Source organism: Hippichthys cyanospilos, chromosome 1, assembly GCF_059441005.1.
Source record: "Hippichthys cyanospilos isolate Australia breed blue-spotted pipefish chromosome 1, RoL_Hcya_1.0, whole genome shotgun sequence".
Taxonomy (NCBI): domain Eukaryota; kingdom Metazoa; phylum Chordata; class Actinopteri; order Syngnathiformes; family Syngnathidae; genus Hippichthys; species Hippichthys cyanospilos.
In genome coordinates this window covers 35,325,215-35,346,770 of record NC_142369.1, presented here as the reverse complement: position 1 = coordinate 35,346,770, position 21,556 = coordinate 35,325,215, and the positions used below count along the sequence as shown (strand labels likewise).

Here is a 21,556-nt window from a genome sequence, read left to right as displayed (position 1 = left end):
AGTGAAGTGTTGCAAATGTACACTTTGTCACAAGCAAACACACATTGAGGTTTTCAGCTTTTATAGTTATGTATATATTCATATGTATATATTTATAGATATTTGTAATTACAATGAGGGATTAACATTCACTGTAAAATGATAGACGTACTTGATAAGATGATAGACGATGATAAGATGATCGACATATTTGGTGAGAATTAGCCGTTAACAACTCTTGAAACGATTCAAGGTAAACTTTTACGATCTTGTGTAAGATAGCAAAGAACAACAAAGTACAGTACCTCGACGAGAGTTTTACTTTCTTAAACGCTCAATTGAGTCAACCGGAAGTGACGACACTGTGCTCATGTCACGTCAAGTGCGATCCAAAGTCCTGTGATATACTCCCGCTCCATCGGTGGCAGTGATGAACCTAAAAGCTTGATTTAACGAGTACACGGGAAAGAAGAATTCCTTGAAGACGAAGAAGAATTTGGAGCGAAGAAGAATTTGAAGTGGAATCATTTTTGTGCAGACAAAGCATACAAATAGGAACGAACATCTACGAAGTCATGCAAGTATTGACTATTTGAAATTGTGCTTTGGGTATTTTCTGATATATTTAATTTATATCTGTAAGTAATGTCATAATAGTTTTATGTATATACATATATATATATATAAAACAGTGGCGAGCTAGTTGAATGCCAACAATCGTGGGTCAGGCCTTTACTTGGCTAATTGCGCCGCAAAAAAACCCCCCAAAAATAAACGTTTCTCTTATTTTAAATGTTTGATATCGACGCTGTCATTATATGACGACATATGTGTATTTCAAATGTATGTGGGAGATGAATTTACAGCAATGTGAATATTGCTAAATTGAAATCCCTAGTTATGAGAATAAACGCATTTAAGGTTTTGGCACATTCATCTTTCTAATGTCCATAGCAAAAAGTATCTTAGGAAAAACATTGATCCGAAATTCTCAAGAAATGTTAAATGACCTCGAGTAGTGTTCAATAGCAGGCAAGGACGTCAATGGCGTTTAGAATCATTTCATTTCTGAGGAAGATTAACGTCTCAGCAGTGAAATTAGGCATACGGGTTACTTTGGCCTCAATCCCCAAACAAATTTGACATCAAGTTTAGTAGTCATTCCCGAGGCATTATCGAGCAACGTTTTCTGGTTTTATAGTCGATACGTGTGTTCGTGCGTGTGTGTGCGCGCGTGGATTCTAATGGCAAATTTTCACAATGGAAAATTTGAGTTAAGATTATTGTGCCACTTCAAAATGATTTTCCATTTGATATGGCCTAGTGTTGACCAGAACATTTTGTCATGGATTTTATATCTGAAATGCATTAAGCGACGTAAATAAAATACAATTTTAATGATAGGTATGTTTTGATTTTTTTCTTTATGAAATAAGTAACATGCAGACATTGCAGGACTTACAAGTCTCCAAATATGCTGCATGCATTCATGCACAGGAAGATAGGATTTTCAATGAATCCTGCAATCATCTTTTCATTGTCTGTTTTGTGTTTTGTTCTTCATATCTGATTTACACATATCCCAAATAAAGAAACATAAAAGCGGACATTTGTGGTTGTAGCTATCGCATCTCCCAGACTTATTCGTCACATACATGATATGTCATCAATGGTAGGTAAACGTCACAAGTGAGGACGTTGAGGAGGGATCAAAACATTATATTATTTCATCTGTATTTTATTATTACAATCCATTATTAGTCCATGATTAGTCGCCGGTGTTGGGATAACATGATCATCTGCCTCACTTGAGTTCAGGAACCGCAGGTTTATGCAGTACTACATAGTATTGTAGAGAATTACTGTCACATGTATAGCGCGAAACCACACAGTGAAATTCTTACTCTGTTCACCTCAGCAAACAGAAGACAGCAGCCACGGTGGGCACCATCATGTTAAACTGCATGCAGTTGTATGGCCAACTTTTTTTTGTTCGATGCCGTGCTAAAGGGTCACATTATTCGTGTTTGAGACTTATTGGTAGCCTTGTCCGTTTACATAATTTGTGCATGAAATTAAGTTTGGGACTGTTTTTATGATTATAAAAAGTGTGAATAATGTGATTTATAAAAATTAACACCAAATTTAGTCAATTTTACAACATATATTGTACCGCTAAAGATGCATGTTTTGTGCCGGTCCCAACATCTATCTTAAAGTTTAAATATTCTATTTCTCTACAGAATGCCTAAACCAAAAGAAGACCTTTCCTCCACATCCGGCAGTGACGCAGATAGTGACGTTGAAACCAAGGTTGATTTGTGTTTTATTTTTTTGTTTGTTTTAATTTTTCTTTTTGCACTTGCAATGTGGAATGTTTTTGTTGTATTTGATTGCTATTCAAAATGAAATCCATCCAAACTGTGAAAAAATAATTTCTCAACGTTGTCCTATAGTGCGGGACGCATGTGAAAAAAAAAAAAAAAAAAAAAAAAAAAAAATATATATATATATATATATATATAGTTTTTGTTTTGTTTTTTTTTTTGTTTGTTTCTTAGTCAAAGAGAAAGAAGTCAAGTGCACCAGAGAAATCTGCTAAAAAGCCAAAGACAGGAGAGAGCAAACCTGGCGGCTCTTCTAAAGGCAACAGTAACATTGGAGACAACATGTTCCAAGTGAGTGCACTCAGCAGCTGTGGTATACTATGCTAAAGGCAAATGATTATCTGCTGCTGGTATAAAATTAATATTTGTGCAGTTTGGTAAGCGTTCACCATGATGACATAACTATGCCATACAGTTGTAGATTAAACATAAGTATATATTTGCTATAAACATGTAAAAGACAAACTAAAGTGCAGATTACAACAATCAAGCAAACAAATCTGTGGTTTTACCCCCTTCAAATCATTTGCTTTATTGAAAAAACAATGTTGACTACACACTTTTTTTTTAAAACTCTGAAGAAAACATACCTGCATAACAAAGTAATATTTTTCAACCTCTATTCTGTACGATCACACATGCTAATGTTTAGGAACTGTGAAATAATACCTGTTTATTCTGTAAATTCTAGAAGTTTTTTTTTTTTTTTTTTACATTTGCCTATGCTAACCACATAGCAATCGTAACGCGCATTAGTGCGTTAGGGATTACCATTGAGAGTCAACAAACACTACCATTTTGTTCACACATACAGTACAGTACATAATGATAGACAGGTATGTACATTACTCATGTAATAGTGTCCTAAGTCACTTACAGATGATGCTTCAACAAAATGCCATGATTAAACTTGAGAGTAGAGCAGCGTTGTTAGGTACTATTAGTTCAAGAATTTTTGTCCATCTCATTTATCTTCTTTTTCTTGTTGAGCGGACTGGGCACCACATCCCGTATTGTAATTGCAATTCATTGTTCATCCCTAATTGCGGTCCATTAAAGTGCTTTTTTTCCAATTTTTATTATATATTTTTTTAGATTACTGTATTTTCTGCACTATAAGACGCACCTAAAAGCCTTAATTCTTTTTAAAAGCTGATGGTGCGCCTTATAATCATGTGCGCCTTATATATGGATCAATATTGAGATTGGGATTCGTAGATTGTGAATGAACTGATCAAATAAGCATTACCTGTTTCTTTTATGTGTTTACAGTTGAACAAGGTTGGTCATATTGACATTGAGTTATTATGCTATTGAGAGTTTAGATTTATTATTTGAGTTATTGTTTTTATTACTTTGAGTATTACTATATTGTGATTGAAAAAGTTTTAAAATATGTAATTAATTGAGGGTGCGCCTTATAATCCGGTGCACCTTATATATGGAAAACATTTTAAAGTATGTCATTAATTGAGGGTGCGCCTTATAGTCAGGTGCGCCTTACAGTACGGAAAATACGGTAATTGGTAAACTTTATTTTTGCTGCCAAATACCAGTATAAGTTAAAAAAAAAAAAAATCTGCATCACAATACATCTGAAAATCGATTATTACTCCACCACTACCAAGAGGAAGCGGTATCATAAGTCTAAGCTGTTTTCTGAAATGTCAACATGTCAAAATGTCAAATTTCATAATCACAATTGTTTATTTATTACTTAAAATATACTGTTTTGCTGGAATGGGTCACATAAATCACAATCACATTACAGTAAAATGCATTTTTTGTTGACTAATCTTTGGTGTACTTCGGCGGTTAAAACTCTTTTCGATTTGTTCCTGCAAACCATACTTTTCTTCTCTGGTCCATGTTTCCTTTATTTGTTCACATTTGTATTTATTCCAAAAGATTTTGTCATCATTTTTAAATGTTAAAAAAAAAAGGTCATTGGCCGCCAGTGTTTTGTTTTTGTTTTTCCTGTCAGAGACAGTGAAGATGGCTCTTTGAGTACAAAAGGTTGCTGGGTTATTTGGGGAAATAAAATGAATGAGTGAATAATGAAGGAAAGTACAGTTCTCCACGTTTGAAGCACATTTTAATTTTGGCTGTGTTTTACAGATTGGCAGGATGAGGTATGTCTCTGTCCGAGACTTCAAAGGTAAAGTTTTGATCGACATCAGAGAGTACTGGATGAATCCAGATGGTGATATAAAACCTGGGAAGAAAGGTAAATCCATGAAGGGTACATGACAATAAATTGTCTTGTCTATTGTGCATACTTATCGAAAGCACTACTTATCCTAGAGTCTTTTGGACACATTGCCCCTGCAACTGAGGGCACAATATCTTACTTTTTTTTTTTTCCCCTTGCAAAACTCAAAATGTTCAGTGGCATCAGATCTATCCATACATATGTAGTTATTTTTTTTGTTCCTGTTTTAATTGTTTTTATTCCCTTTAACTTTGAAAACAACGGAACACACACACACACACATTCATATATGCACACAACGGCCGCAGGCTTGCTGGTGCCTATCCCAGCTTGTTTCTGGCTGTAGGCGGGGGGCACCCTGAATTGGTTGCCAGCGACGAACAACCATTCACACACCCTATCACACCTAAGGACAATTTAGTATCACATTTCACATGCAATTTTTTTTAAAGCAACAATTCAACCTGGCCTAAAAATATGACTGTATAGTTTCAATTTGTTTGCTTCTAAACCTGCAGTTATCGACCAGCTTCTATACACGGTGTTCCAAAATGGTTGACCCCATTCTAAATGCCCATATCTCGGAAACTGCTTGATGGATCTAAATAAAACTAAACACACTTTATGTTGAATGTCATACGTTTTATTGGTTAAATTTACAAAGAAAAGTACAAGTATTTGTTGGTTCTATGACGGATTTTCATAAATGTTCAATCTGAGCACCGCCTGTGACTCTGCACACGTTGATGGCTGTCCAGGCGATGTAGGTATGCATAAGCAGCCCTTTTCTTAAAATTTATGGTGCCAGGTCCTAATTTGTTTTGTAGTTGACACCTTCTTTGCAAAATTTGTGAAGGCACGCTGCACTGTCTCTGCTGAACATACCCTAACTTCCAAAATGCCTTTTCTTTTCAAGTGAACAGCATTTTTTAACCTGAAAAGACCATTGACCAATGAGGGCAGGTTTTTTTTTATCAGGAGTTTTAATCTACTCCCGCCTCTTAGACCGAGAATGACATGCCTGCGTCACTCATGAAACACACAAGCTGTTAGATAATTAGATGCGGCACAACGCATAATAAACAGTGGAGGAAATTCAACCGCCCCATGCTAATTGAAAGCAGTTTTGGCACGTTCGGTAAACTTGTGTAATGCACTAAATGTGAGTGCAATATTTCGTACTAATGTTGAGCCATTTCGTAGGAAGGCAACAGAAACGATAAGAGTAGTGATTAGTCCCCACCAGTCTCCTCGTTCTACTTTTGTGTCTCATGCGCGCACTTTATTTAAATGAGCTAACAAGGACAAATATTCATGGTCCGCTATGAACACAAAACTTCGGCATGTCCACAAAATAAAATAAAACAAAATTAAATAAAAAACAATGAATGCAAACTCAGAATGAATTGACACACACACATATTGCCCACATACGTTTAAAATAAATAAAAGCCTCAACTGGTATTTTTCATCATAAGAATGCAACTTCAAAGTGCTGTGCAAGTGAAACATGCAGATGAGAATAAACATGAAAGAAAACTCACCTAGAAAGTGCTGACTTTTTTTCCCCTTGATGATGAGCTGTGGAGGTTCAACTTTATTTTTCTTAGGTTCCCCACTAAGGACATATGCTTCTTCCTCAGCTCCTAGGCCAGGGCATAGTACCACTATGCAGAAGTATTGCAAGATTTCATTTCAATTGTACAAATTGTACAGGAACCATACGAAACATCTTGTAACAGTCATTTAATGCTTTCTCATCATTTTCCAGGTATCTCCTTGAATCCAGAGCAGTGGAACCAATTGAAGGACCAGATTTCTGAAATTGATGACGCCATCAAGAATATATAACTAATCTGTAAAACCTTTGGAAATGTTGGCTCACTCATTTTGTAAAAAGCCTGCAATTTTTTTGTAACTGACTTTGATGGAATAGTTCATTTTTCACTGTTTCGCAGTAGTGCTATGGCATAATTTTTTGTTTTTCTATGAGAAGCCCCTACTCCATTAAGCAGCGAACAATTGTGACCATATTCAAAGGCAACAAATGTGACTCTCATTGGAATTCGTCAGGGTTCATTTAAGGTCGCCATTGTTTACCAAACGGTCGGTACACATTTGCCAAATAAGCATCTGTACTCTATCTTTGTGGTCGGAAGGAAATTTTGAAAACGTTAGAAATTTTCTTTGTGGTTGATAAAAACCCTCAAAACATTTGCGAACGAACCCTAACTAACTCTGACATTAAGTGTGCATTTTGCGACCTTTGCCAACAGTCAAAAATGTTTGCCCCTCAATGGCACAGAGGCTTCAAGCTTTTTGATCTGTGTAGTAAAGACTTAAAATTGGGCTCGTCATCCAAGTAGTCAAACTAAGACATCTGATTGGTATTAAAGTTGTGTTAGTTTGTGTTCATATTTTGGCTGCCCTTAGGCTGTCACATTAAGCAGAACTTGTTTTAACTGTCTTTAAATTAGGAGCAATGATGTTGATACTGTGTGTATTTGATTGAGCCCATTGAGTCAAATCCTTACAAGGCAGGCAAATAATAAACTGAATTACGTACAACATGTATGCTGTTAACCAGTTCACTTTCAAGAAGGTTGTTATGCTACATCTTGAGTGGCCACTTAACCCCCAGACGGCGAAAAAAAAAAAATTCAACCATATATATATATATATATATATATATATATATATATATATATATATATATATATATAGATAGATAGATAGATAGATAGATAGATAGAAATCCAAATTTTTTAAAAAAAATTTGGACGGTCACAAAACATGGTTTGGGCAGGCGGAAACACTTTTTTTGGGATGGAGGAATGGGCAGGTGAACCCAGCTTCTTTTGGGATGGCAGTATGAGCGGTATGGTGGTGGTTGGATTGTCCCATTGAAGTAAGATTCACTGATTGGCATCAATTATGTCTAATCAATGGATTCACACATTCTATTGCTTTCACACATTCCAGGTCCAAGTATTAGTATTTCTCAAATTATGCAACAGCATTTCTACAGTAATGTAAAAATACACTCTCATTTTATGATTGAATGTGTTATTTAATTACTAATGTAATGCAAAACATTTTATTTTCATCTAATATCAAGACGTGTCAAGTACAGTTCATCAATATGGGGTTTCAATTTGTGCTGCCACTTTGAGCCAACGTTGTAAAATTACAACATGGACAAAACATGCTAAAAAAATCACAGTATCAATACGTTTCATTATGTCAATTGTTGAATGTAGAATTTGGCCCAATTTTCTGCATTTTTCGGTACCGAAACACTTGACCCGATCAACTTCACATTTGGCTTGCCCTATTATCTGACATAGGGGCACACCTGGGCATAATTTCGTGAAGATCGACTAACATATATGATGGGGGTGGGGCTTTAAATTGCCTGTTTCAAAGTCAAATTTTGTTCGCTATGAGCAACAAAAACCATAATAACTGCAATTTGCAAGCTTTAAAAAAATCTGAAACTTGACAGAAAATTTACTAGTCATAGCTTTGAAATATCTGCATGGTTGATTATCAACTTAATGATAGCACTACCTAGTTACAGACAAAAATGTCATTTTTTAAACTTTCATGTGTTGTGCTTAGACCGTAAGAGTAAATGAACTAAAATATTGTCCGAATAGCATCAAGACTTAAAAGATACGAGTTTCCAAATTTTACCTCAAGTCCTACAGAAACATTATGGAGCGCCATATGTTAGGATGTACAGAACCAGAGTTATCAATTGTTGTCGCATTTGGCCCGATTTTCTACATTTTGTTGGTACCGAAACTACGGTGGCCCTGAAGTGCAAATGAAAAAAACAAATACCGAAGCAAAATAAAAAAAGAAACACATTTACAAGAAATGAAACAAAACAAAGAAAAAAAAACACGTTTCAAAAGACAAAACAAAAAATAGAAAAACGCAATTCAAAAAAGACGCAAAAAAGAAAAAAAACTTTTTACAAAAGTTGGAACGAACATTTGGAGAAACAAAACAGAAAAACAAAATTCAAAAACAAACCGCAAAAAAGAAATAAAAAACTTTTTACAAGTCGAAACGCACGCAACATTTTCACAAACGCACGCAACATTTCGAGAAAAAAAACAAAAACGCATTTCAAAATACAAAATAAAACAACAAAAAGAAAAACGCAATTTAAAAACAAAACACAAAAAAACAACCTTTTTTTTTTTTTTTTGCAAAAGTCGAAACGCGTGCAGCATTTTCACAAACGCACGCAACATTTCGAGAAACACTATTATTTAAAGACCAAACCAGAAGTGGTGGGAGCGGGGTGAGGGGGATAGTGGACTCTCGACTGATTGGACGAGGAGGGGCAACTTGATTGGACGTAAATTGACTTTGTATTCGAGCAGGAAGTTATTTCACAGGACGTAATAATTTCCTTAAAAAAAAAAGAGCGTCAACACCGATTCTGACGTGGCCGCTATCAAAGAGTATTTTGATTAGGCAAAGGAATTTATTAGAAAACCAGCAGTTGTACCGTAATTGGTGGTACTTCATTGATGGTTGTAGTGATTTAGGAGTGTTTACCCCAACTCAACAAGAGGAGCCAGTGATTCATGTTGAGGATATAAATGATTAACAAGCATTTAAGATAAATCCCCAAAATTAACAAAATAATTTATTTAAAAAACGACTAGTAGTGTGATCATGAAAACGTCATTGATGTGGACTCCTTATATTAAGCAATATTGCAGCTATAGATGAATATTTAGTGTATTAATGATTATTAAGAACGCAAGTTGTCCAAAATTAAACAAATGCTTTTTTATCCAAAAGCACTGTTCCAATATGATCATGTTAATGTATTTGATGTGTTTGTTGATTTCATAATCACAAATTGTGGCGTTACTGTTTTTCTTCCCCTCCATTTGCAGACGGTCCCTTGCGCACTCGCCCAGCCTCTGCTGCTCATAGAGAACAATTGCTTCTTTTCAGCGAAACAAACGGTTTAAATATTTTACAAAGGTCTTTTTTTTGACATTGTAGCAAGTAGTCCGTGTTATGAAGGAGGCACAAAGGCAACTTTGGTGTTTAGACAACGTTTTGACTGACAGGTATTGATCGCGAAAGTCCGAATCTGCCAATATCTTGCCATCTTTACTGAAGTCCTGACTTCACGGAGCGAAGAATAGTTTTGCCGTCTGTGAAGCCCAAGTTTTTTCAATTGAGTCTTCAGCGTGCGCATACTTATGTTGATGCCATGATAAGTCCTCATGATATCCAGTATCACGTCATATGTATGTCCTGACTCAAAACACTCTTTGATAGCACCCACGTCAGAATCGGTGTTGACGCTCATTTTTTTTAAAGGAAATGATTACGTCCCGTGAAATAACTTCCTGCTCAAATACAAAGTCAATTTGCGTCCAATCAAGTTGCCCCTCCTCGTCCAATCAGTCGTGAGTCCACTATTCCCTCCAGCCCCCACCACTTCCCGTTTGGTCTTTAGATAATAAGTGTTTCTCGAAATGTTGCGTGCGTTTGTAATAATGTTGCGCGCGTTTCGACTTTTGTAAAAAAAAAAGTTTTTTATGCGTTTTGTTTTTAAATTTAGTTTTTCTTTTTGTTGTTTTGTTGTGTCTTTTGAAATGCGTTTTTCTTTGTTTTGTTTCTCGAAATGTTGCGTGCGTTTGTGAAAATGTTGCGTGCGTTTCGACTTTTGTAAAGTTTTTTCTTTTCTTTTTTGTTTTTTTATTTCGTTTTTCTTTCTTTGTTTTGTTTCGTGAAATGTTGCGTGCGTTTGTGAAAATGTTGTGTGTTCCAACTTTTGTAAAACGTTTTTTCTTTTCTTTTTTTGCGTTTTTTTGAATTGCTTTGTTGTTTTGTTTCTTCTTTTGTAAATGTGTTTTTCTTTTTTTAATTTTGCTTCGATATTTGTTTTTTTCATTTGCACTTCAGGGCCACCGTACGAAACCCCCTGACCCGATCAACTTCACTTTGGTGAGCCCCATTATCTGACATAGGGGCACACCTGGGCAAAATTTTGTGAAGATCGGCTGACACATATGATGGGGGCGGGCTTCAAAATATGTGTTACAAAGTCAAATTTCGTTCGCCATGAGCAACAAAAACCCTAATAACTCCAATGTGTGAGTTTCAAAAATCTGAAACTGAAACTATCTGAAACTATCTGAAAATTTACTAATAGCTTTAAAATATCTGCATGGTTAATTTTCAATTTAATTATAGCGTCACCTATTTAAAGACAAAAATATCATTTTTTAAACTTTCATGTATTGTGCTAAGACCATTAAAGGAAATTCACTGAAAATTTGTCCGAACTGCATCGAGACTTGGAGGATAAGGGTTTCCAAATTTTCCGAATTTGTGATAAAGGGGGTGGTCTGTATGCTACTCCAAAGTCGGAGTTTGCTCAAATAAGCAAAACTTACTCTAATTGAGACCAGGTGATCATAAAACGGCAGCCAGTACCGACCTGTTTGACCTAGAGCTATGACAATTTTTATGCATATGTAAGACCTCAAGACCTACAAAAACATTATAGAGCATCATATGTTAAGATGTACAGAACCAGAGTTATCAACTGTTGAATGTAGCATTTGGCCCGATTTTGTACATTTTTTGGTACCAAAACCCTTGTCCCGATCAACTTCACATTTGACGTGCTCCATTATCTGACAGAGTGGCACAACTGGGCAAACTTTCGTCAAGATCTGCTAACATATATGACGGGGGCGGGGCTTCAAAATTCTTGATTCAAATTTCCTTTGCCACCAGTGACAAAAACTTTAGCAGAGCAGGACGCTTTCAATGACTGTGCCCACTAACTGCAGACTAGACTGAGGGATGGACCTCTGCAGCGGGGGCTCCACCGAACCCCTAGGGTTCGATCGAACCCAGGTTAAGATCTAGACACTAAAATTATGACAGAATTTTTTTTTTCAAACATTTTACTTCCTTAATTCTTGATTTATCCCGCCTAAAAGAACACGATAGAATCTCCAGTTGAATGACTTTATGTCCAGTTACCTGGGCCTATTTACCCATTCTGCCATTCAATAGCATTCCAGAACAGAACAATAGGACCCATTAATGATGTAAATGTGGTTTGAAAAGGAAAAAAAAATAAAGGAGGGCATTTTTTGTAGGATTAAAGGTAACATTGTATTGTTACAACACTGGCCCTCAGGGGGAAAAAGAATAATCTGACTGGATTTTGAATTTCATGTAATTTTTTGTAGAGGTCTGAAACACTTCAGTCTCAAAGGGCTTCACATGTGAAAAGGTGAAATCATAGATAGAATCATACAGAGTATTACAAACACACAATCGCATCCCCTGAAGAAAGCTCCCAGAAGAGGAGAGAAAATCAAAAAACCCATCTGGGGAAAATAAGAAACCTTCAGAAGGGAGTGCAAGTGGGAGGAGGCCTCATCCAAGCTCAACAGGTTGCACTGGATGCCGAGTGCAAATAATAACACATTGCGTAATATTAAGGGGTAAGTGTCCAGTGCGTAGATGACAGGGGACACCAAGGGCAAATGTCCTCCTCTCAGTCCGGCCTGATGGGTCCATCCCAACATAAGATCCTCAGCGAATGGCATTTATCAGTGAAGAAAACTGTCTGAAAAATAATCGACGTATTCCTGAGCCACTGCTCGTGAGCGTCATTGTTAAGGGGTGGCTGAAAGAGAGATATATTATACATACGTATTCACATTAAAGGCTTTTTGAATGATTTATGATCCAGTCATTAAAAAGGTCATATTAAACAATAGTATGCATTATTTGGGAGGGCAATAAAACAATAAATATTTCTTTGATGTATAGTAACAAAGGGGTAACAAAGGTGTTACGGTTAAGTATAATAGCAAGGGGTTCATAAAAGAGTTAGGGTTACTTTGAACTATTGTAACAAAGGAGTAATAAAAGTGATTTTCTTTTTATGTTTAAAGTTATGGCCAGACATGTCCGAATTATATGTGCGTGCGTGTTAGGGTCTGTGTGTGTGGTACTTACTAAGGACCGAGATGGCATCTCGAGCCATGTGCCCAGGAAGGTAAGGGGGGATCAGGTCATTTGCATCCTGAAACTTCATTAGGATATGCAGAGGCATTCTTTGAAGTATTGTAACAAAGGAGCAATAAAAAGCGTATTTTTGTTAGTTTGTTTGTTTAATGTTTAAAGTAGTGTGGATATAAATAACTTAAGCTCAAGAAAAAAAACTCTATTTTTTGAATTCTTAAATATATATTGTGCATCTTTTATTAAAGTAATTATGCGGACCTATCCTTCAAAACAAACAAATCTCAATTTCTACAAGTATCATGCTTGTTTGAGCAATGCAAGGAAGTTGTGACAAGAATTGAACTGAATGGTACAACTTAAAAAAAACAGCCTAAAATCACAGATTGTTTGAAAAGTAATCATAAAAATACATAGAGAAACATAAATCAAGCATAGAATTGTTAAACATACTCAGCATTCAACTACTAACACATCTGACAATGACCAATTAAATTCTTATTCATCTGCACCACGAAACACATTCAGGCCAAGCCGCGAGTAATAAAAAGCCACGTATGAGCAATGCCCGTTGAAATGCATAAGGGAGGGAAAAGCATTTTATTTTATTCAATTGTACATGTTACATAAACTGATCAATTCATTTATAGCCTACAGTTATGTTCAAGAAGAGCATTTTTTAACAAATAAGGAGGGGTTATAGAGCAGATGTTAGGCATGGGACGAGATACAAATTCCATGAGATGAGATATCTCAAGAGATTGAGTCCACGAGAACGAGATTGTTGCATAATAAAAAACAAATTTGCTAATATAAACTTTCCAATTTCAAAATGATATATTTTTACTGCGTGGGCTGCAATCAACTAAAGTTTTTTAATATGTGGCTGCAATAACAAACCGAGTTTAACATTAAACAAAAAACAAAACTTCCCTAAGCTAGCGAACTCAGTGGTACACGTTAAGTTTGCTTGGTATAAATGAATCTGTTTACAGTGATGCCTCCTACTTCGCGGTTAATGGGGGCTGTCAACCCCCTGCGAAGTAGGGTATCATATCTCTAGATCTAGTTTGTGATCTAGATTCCTAGATCTCTATGTTGCGTTATTGAATGTGCTGTATAGCCGCAGTAACCATAAACAATCCTTTTTTTTTTTGTATTTTTTGCCTATTTTATTTCCTTTCTCCTATTATTTAACATTACATTATCCTTATTAACATTATTGTATATTCATTAAATAACTAATATTACTTAGTTTGTTGAGAATTTGTTCTCAGGACTGGTTATCTGCACCAATACTCCGAAAGAGTACGCAAGTCATCACGTTGAACTTCACATTTATTTTGGCTCATGTATGGTGTATCATGTAGTATCTGTTGAATAATAAATCAACAACAATGTTAAACTCAGTCAACTAACATATACATACTTGCTGAACTTTAATCTATGAATTTACTGTATTTTTAGCCGACATTAGCGTGTTAACAACAACTAACAACAACTACTAACTATAAAGTGCAACCTCTACACAAACGAACACATAAACAGAATAAACACTCATCGCTTACTAAACATAGGCAGTAGCGTGCATTATCAACATAAATGATAATAAACTATAAATATGAGCTTACGTTGTCATTCACTACGTCACCGTAACGAGCCGAATGACGTAGAGAACGTAAATCAGGAAACGGAAATGCAACGCGACCCGACAAATTAAAAGCATGCATTTCAAAATAACATAAAAAAACGTCACGAACGCTAACGCTTGAAGAATTCTTAACATAGTTATTAACTAATATTACTTCGATATTTGATTAATACAGTACTGTATAATGTACTTTTTTGCTTTTTTCAATTTTTGTACATTTTTGCACATTTTTTAAATGATATTTTATTTTGAAATATTTTTTATTTTTCCTGGAAAAAAACGCGAAGTACTGAGACCGCGATATCTGAGACCGCGAAGTAGGAGGGATCACTGTAGTTGGTAATTGTACCTTATTTCTTTCTACTCTCTACTTTTAGAGAAACCGTACCCACACACAGCCTTTCACCAAGTTGGCGGCGCTCCAAGCTTCAAGGAAATAGACATTTGAAGACTTTTCACTCTTTTAAAACATGTTTACTATGCTTCTTTAACTCTATTGTTGCAATCATTGTGTGATTTTGCGCTATACATGTGACAATAATTCTTTCAATACTTTTATGTATCCGAGTAAAGTTTCACACACTTCCTCTTCATCCTCCTTGCACACGAGAGCCCAATGCCTCGGTGCCAGGTGGAGGACACTGAGACCCCCGCCTCAGACATCGGGGGACAATGCTACGTCGCCGCGGAGGGGGGCTGAGCCCTTCCCATTGTGAGTAACCACACAGACGCATGCGCTAACATCATACCAGGACATATGCACACAACAACATTCAACATCATTAAGACATGTCCAGCCTAGAGGTAAGCTCGGGTCTAAAAAATCCAGCCTGACCCAACCCAGGCTGGGTATTACAGCCCAACCCAGCCCGACCAATTAACTTGATTTGCAGGCCCAAGCCCGAAGCAAACCCGAAATTTCATATTTTATTTGTGAGGACTCGGGAGGAGGGGGAGACTTATGATAACAAATGAAAGCCTTTTGTAATGAAATCTAAGTTTAACAAGAAGGTATAAACATTTACATCTTTTATATATCCGTGTCTGCAGAGGTTACATTAACCGACAATTTTCCATCATTGATGGATTTTTTTAAGAGTTGACGGGGAAAAATTTAAGGCCGTCCATCATTGGTGCACACTTGCCGAATTACGCGGAGAAATACTACAGCCCACTAGGCTTTAAATAGAATAATGCAAATCAAATAAATTGGAAAAGATATATGAAATTGTTTTTTCTATAGTTTTGTTCAAACGAAATTTAACCCTTGTGGCATGCGTTTTTTTTTTTTGTGACACATTACATGTCAGTGTACATTATTTGGACGTGAACTTTGTGATAACGCAGTCATTTATGAATATTTTTTTAATTTCCAACCACTCAAAATGTTCAGTGGCATCAGACCTATCCATAAATATATAGTTTTTCATTTATTTGTTCCCCCTCCCATCCCTTAGGACAGTACAAGTCCTCAAGTGACTATAAATAAAGCTAACTGAACTGTATCTATATATACATACAATTTCTAGGTGAATATTTCATATGGCCTAATTAGAGCTTTGAATTAGTCAAATAGTAGTGACATTGTTTTTTTCAATCCATGCCAATTTTTTTGACAATAGCAGTTTCCCCAAAAACCTCACACAATTCATGTCAGTGTACATTATTTGGACGTGAACTTGCAGTGTGATAACCCAGTCATTTATGAATATTTTTTGACTTCCAACCACTCAGAATGTTCAGTGGCATCAGAACTATCCATACACATATAGTTTTTCATTTAATTATTTCTCCGCCTGCCCCATAGGACAGTACAAGTCCTAAAAGTGACTATAAAGAAAACTAACTGAACTGGATATATATATATATATATATATATATATATATATATATATATATATATATATATATATATATATATATATATATATATAGCCAAGTCCCTATGGTCATGACAGTTGTTTTAGTCGCAAAACTGGGAAAATACCATAAAGAGGGGATGAAAAAACTCAGAATTCCACGTCGCAATATGAAAATAACATAAACCAGGGATGCTGCAATTGATTTAATAATTGATATTTAAGTAATTAACAAAACATGTAATTAATTATTTATTCATTTATTTATTTAAAAAAAAATATGATACATGTATTTATTGAATTTGGGCACTTTCAGTCCTTCATAGGAATTGAGCTAGAAATGCATACAATTAAACAGTAGAACAGAAACGTATCTGAAAATGTTTGGTGTGGCTACTAAGGAGCCATACTGGCAACACAAATACACCTGTTAAAGTATTTCTAACCCCCCAAATTCTTGTGCGTTCTTTTCCAAGCACGCACACAAACACAGACATGATCAAAAACATTATCTACAAACGGAGACCATATGAATCAAATTAGAAGTTAAAACAATAAGTTAAACAAAGGGACACTGCAGTTAAATTCTCAGCAGGTTAAATAAGTGATTGAGTTTACCTTAATGTCCAGCGCCAACTTCACGTTCTTCGCCTTGAGTCGACAATTTGAGACACAACCAGCATGGGCAACTGAATTAATACGGTGAAACTCAAAATATCTATAACGTTTTAAATGTGTTACTGGTCAAAACGCTTAACAACTTGATATAATGATTTGTCGCAAAGAACGAGAATGAGGATGGGTTTGAATTTGGGCTACCTCTTTAACTCTTTTAATAACTTTACTTCAGTTATCGTATATGTAATTCAGTACTAAATGGCTTTACACAATCCAGTCAATATATGCTGTCTGCCATTTCTACCACTAGATGTCAGTAATGCCAAAACTAAAGGCCTGAAGCAGGGGTGTCAAACGTATTTTTATCATATCATATCATTTTTATCACATTGTAGTTACAGTTTCTGTCAGAGGGCCGTTGTGAAATTGAAGTCCAATTTAAAGTAAATTTAAAGTATGATCATCACAAATTTGCTTAGTTTTGACAAACTGTTGTTTCGGAACAATTAGGCAAAGTTGATGAAAGCTTGCAAATTTGGTATATTCGCCTGAAACTTGAAGACCTAATTGCATTTGGCGGGCCACATAAAATGAGGTAGCGGGCTGGATCTGGCCCCCGGGCCTTGAGTTTGACACCAGTGACTTAAAGTATGGGCTAACTATGACTAGTTTTGCACGTCTGCCTCACAGTTCAGATTCGCGAGTTCAAATCCACCTGCCTTCCGGCCGGAGTTTGCATATTCTCCCCGAGCCCGGTGTGATTGGGTGTGTGAATAATTGCTCGTCCCGGTAGGTCCTACAATTGGCGCTTACTGCCTGAAGACAACTGGGATAGGCATCAGAATTAGGCCTGTGACCCACGTGACGATAAGTGACTCTAAATTTCACAATTCCTTTGTCAATGTATAACAATGAAAAAAAAAAACATACAAAGAATCCAACATTCCAGATAAGCAAAACATCAACATTAAATAAAATACCACATTGTAACATTTAAATATGAATGTACAGTATTAACCCGACTATAAGCCGCACCGGTATATAAACCGGAGCAACAAAAATTGACCAAAAAAAAACATCTTTCGCCACGGATAAGCTGCACTGCAGGTCTTATATATGAAAGGTTTTTTTTGTGTGTTTATATATATTTTTAAATCGACTATCAGCTGCAACATCCTGTTTTTAACAGCGGTCTGTCCCCAATTGTTTAATTGATAGATTAATTTAGTGAACATTGCACACACTGCACATAAATAATAAATACAATCATATTATTACAAATACAGTCATATATACTGTATACTGTATATCAAACAGAAACTTTTATACAAGATCTTTATGCCGTCCTCACTCCGAAGCATCTGTTTTTTTTGCCAGCTAGATAGCTGGATAACGACGTTTTCAAACAACCAGGAAAACAACTTTCCTTTTGGTCTGCTTTATAAGAACAATGGCCATTGACCATTACCCTCTTTAGGTCGCTGTAAAACTAGAAAAATAAAACACAAATCAGCTAATGATAAATAGCACCGCTCGAGCTAACAAACAAGTTGCACAACGGAAAAAATACTCTTATTTCCAATGTCTCTAACGATAAACAAAACAGATGAACAGTGTCATAATTTTGACAACTTGTGTACTTACGGACAATTCTCTTCCAAGGCAAAACAAAATAAGATCAGCAAACCTCGGACATGAACCTGATGTCTTTGCGTGCTGCCACATGGGATAACTCAAGTCTACTGAGAAAAACAATGTTGCGAAGTAACCAGAAGAGAGTGCTCTAAGTCTATCTACAAATCTAAAACAACAAAGGTGGTACTGCATTTCCGAAGGGCAGAATAATCTTATTAAATTTAGACATTTAAAAAAATATATATATTTGTTATAATATTTGTTATAATATATTTTAAAACTCTTTTTGAGCACAGCCATTGATTCACATCTTTGCAGTTCTATTTCATAGTTGTTCCATAAACCGACTCCTTGAGCAGATACACACATTTGCTTGACTGGTGGGAAAAAAAAGAACAGCAGAAAAACTGCACTGGACTATAAACCACAGGGCTCAAATCATGAGGAAAAAGTCGCGGTTTATAGTCCGAAAAATACGGTAATTGTAATTGTTATGTTTTGTCAAATTGCAACATATTTTGTCGTTGTAATTTTGTCATGGTTTTCTTCTTTGTCCTTTTTTGTGTTTTTTTTTATCATTCCAATTGTTTTTCTTTCTTTTTTTGTGATTGCATCGATTTTCAACTGTTTTAATCTTGGTGTATTTTGGGTATTCTTTTGCACTTAGTTGTTTCATTTGTAATTTTGCTACCATTTTAAAAAATATATTAAACTGGTTGAATTGATTGCTTTATTAAGAGTCATGAATGTTACACAAACACACATACATACATATATATATATATATATATATATATATATATATATATATATATATATATATATATATATATATATATATATATATATATATATATATATATATATATATATATATAAACATCTATTTTTTTTAACTGATAACCCAAATTATTTCACAGATCCCTGCAATCTGGCCACTGACCCCCGTTGATCTGCGGAACCCACTTTGAGAACCACTATCTTAACAAACGTGGTCCAACACTGTGTAAAGTGTTGGAAGCCTACTTTTGGTAAATCCTCGTCATTTAAACTGGCGGTTTGCACCACTTCAACCTCATCTTGAACATTTGCATTCAAATCTATTGAGGTGGCAAAGGCAAAAAACTTTTTTTCAATTTCCAATCATTTCGGCTCCAAACTCTCTAAGAGCTGCATCGTGTTATGATTGGCTATAAGTCAGATCCAGGTATTGGCGAGAGAAGCGTTGACTGCTACCTTGTAGCTTTAAGAAAGGAGGGGCGGGGGCGTTCCAGTGACGCACGACGGAGCTCAAGAAGATGCTTCAAAACTCCTTGCCACTGTCAACGCGCCCTGCATGGCAGAGACAAACCGAGCGGGCAAACACTTGAGAAGATTTTTGTTGAGGAGCCCTCGAACTTCATTTAAAGTCAAATTCAATTCTGCACTTTTGAAGATTCCCCCTGCCCCCCGTCAAGCAGGGTAGATAATTGAAATCTTTCAGTTTTACTAATACAAGTGCACTGTCAACTCAAGGGGAGCCTTTGGGGGAAAGCGGCAAAAATTGTTTTGTTTTTTGTTTTTTTTCCCAGGCGCAAGTCGCATCATGTCACTTTTCACCACGACGTGGTTGTACTTTTTTGTATTTTGTCACCAAGCCGCGACACGCAGCATTAGCGACGAAATCGACGTTGTAGTATTTCTGCCCCAAAATGACACCTATCTTTTTTCATATGCGAGAGTGGCCCCGGCGATTCGTTATGCGCAACTGAAGCTGAAGACTAGCGGAGCCCCCTTCTCCGACTTCCACTTCAACATCCACTTTGAGAATTCCAATTGTGTCAATGATGCTCTCTTTCACTTGGTGGACAGGTCGTGCACTAAAAAGCCTGATCTGATTCTGGGTCCGGTATGCGAGTATGAGGCGGCGGCGGTGGTGAGACTGGCGTCCCACTGGAACATTCCGGTCATCTCAGCAGGTGCCCTGGCCGCTGGTTTTAGCAACAAGAACACCGAATTCTCCCACCTCACACGCATCGCGCCGTCCTACGTAAAGATGGCCGAGATCTTTAGCGCTATCTTGAAGTACTTCACATGGAAGAGCGCCGTCCTCATATTTGAAGACGACAAAGAGGAGCGAAACTGTTACTTCACTATGGAGGGGCTATATCATCATCTGACGGACTTGACCATTAAAACCTACCCCCTTTCCCATGACGATCCGCTGGACACCGACGACATGATCCAAAGCATGTATGACACTCAAGGTAATTTGTGTGTGTCTGTGTGTGGGTGTGGGGTTATACTCTAGGTTTGTTATCCTGTCCTGAAGGCAAGTTTATATGTGAAAGCATTTTGTTTCCAATCTTCAGCTCGACTTGGAAACAACAACAATATCAACTGCATGCAAAACCTAATAAGTTTTTGGATACAGATTCAATCACAGACTTAACTATACAAATACTGAAGTCTGAATCAACTTTGGGTTATTTGTAACATAATAACCCAAATCAACTTTGGGTTATTTATGATACAATAAACTCGAATTGCGTCGCAAGGAAAAGGAAAAACAACTGTTTCTAGCGCACTCAACACTGGCAAGGCGTTCACTTCCGCTTTCACAGTGGGGGGACATCTGAAACACATTTAACACACAACAAATGTAATTGGGCTAAATTATCTCAGTTTGTTATAAGGAGGCGTGTGATTTGCAATTTTATGTTTGTTTTCAAATTAAATATATTGCTGAATAAAAAGGGCACTTGTCTTTAGTTAAAAAAAAAAAAAAAATCTGCAAATATTTGTCATGGGGGTCCTTGGGAAAATTTGCTTTTTAAAAGGCATCCCTGACTCCAAAAAGCTTCAGATCCCCTGCTCTATATAACCCGTTATAACCCTTTATTATATCCTTGAACCTGATACGAGTTTTCCAAACTCTTTTTAACTCAGCGGCCACGTGGAGGAAACTTTGTTCTCACTAGGGTCGGACAGGTAAAATCATACTATGGAGCTTAAAAACAATTAGTGTCAATTATTTGTCGGCTTGGTCCCAATTCCTCGCAAATAGTTTGGGGTCAAGTGTAAATATTTTGTGTTTAAAGTATATTGAAAAACCAAACTAAAATAACTATCTTTTTCCATTAAACAAGAGAAAAATCTCTATGATCTTTTTTCCATTTGTTCATAAAATACTGTAATTCAT

The 21,556-nt window shown here is 36.1% G+C and overlaps 2 protein-coding genes across 4 annotated transcripts in view; both read left to right on the top strand.

The window, feature by feature from the left end:
• The first annotated feature begins 392 nt into the window (after positions 1-392).
• LOC148430223 (activated RNA polymerase II transcriptional coactivator p15-like) lies at positions 393-7,148 on the top strand. Of its 3 annotated transcripts, XM_088432947.1 has the most exons (6): positions 449-556; positions 1,898-1,919; positions 2,223-2,292; positions 2,541-2,657; positions 4,485-4,593; positions 6,350-7,148. In XM_088432947.1, exons 3-6 carry the CDS (start codon positions 2,224-2,226, stop codon positions 6,427-6,429), a joined length of 375 nt encoding a protein of 124 aa, XP_088289073.1. In that variant the 5' UTR covers positions 449-556; positions 1,898-1,919; position 2,223; the 3' UTR covers positions 6,430-7,148. The 3 variants fall into 3 exon arrangements, with proteins under 3 accessions (XP_088289055.1, XP_088289063.1, XP_088289073.1); XM_088432929.1 differs by lacking the exon at positions 1,898-1,919 and having other exon boundaries at positions 393-556; XM_088432937.1 differs by lacking the exon at positions 1,898-1,919 and having other exon boundaries at positions 419-560.
• A 12,560-nt stretch (positions 7,149-19,708) lies between these two features.
• Positions 19,709-21,556, top strand: part of npr3 (natriuretic peptide receptor 3) — a 38,882-nt gene continuing 37,034 nt past the window's right edge. Inside the window, exon 1 of the mRNA XM_088426289.1 lies at positions 19,709-20,621. Coding sequence (XP_088282415.1) covers positions 19,961-20,621 — 661 coding nt within the window. The 5' untranslated portion in view covers positions 19,709-19,960. The remainder of the gene's footprint in view (positions 20,622-21,556) is intronic.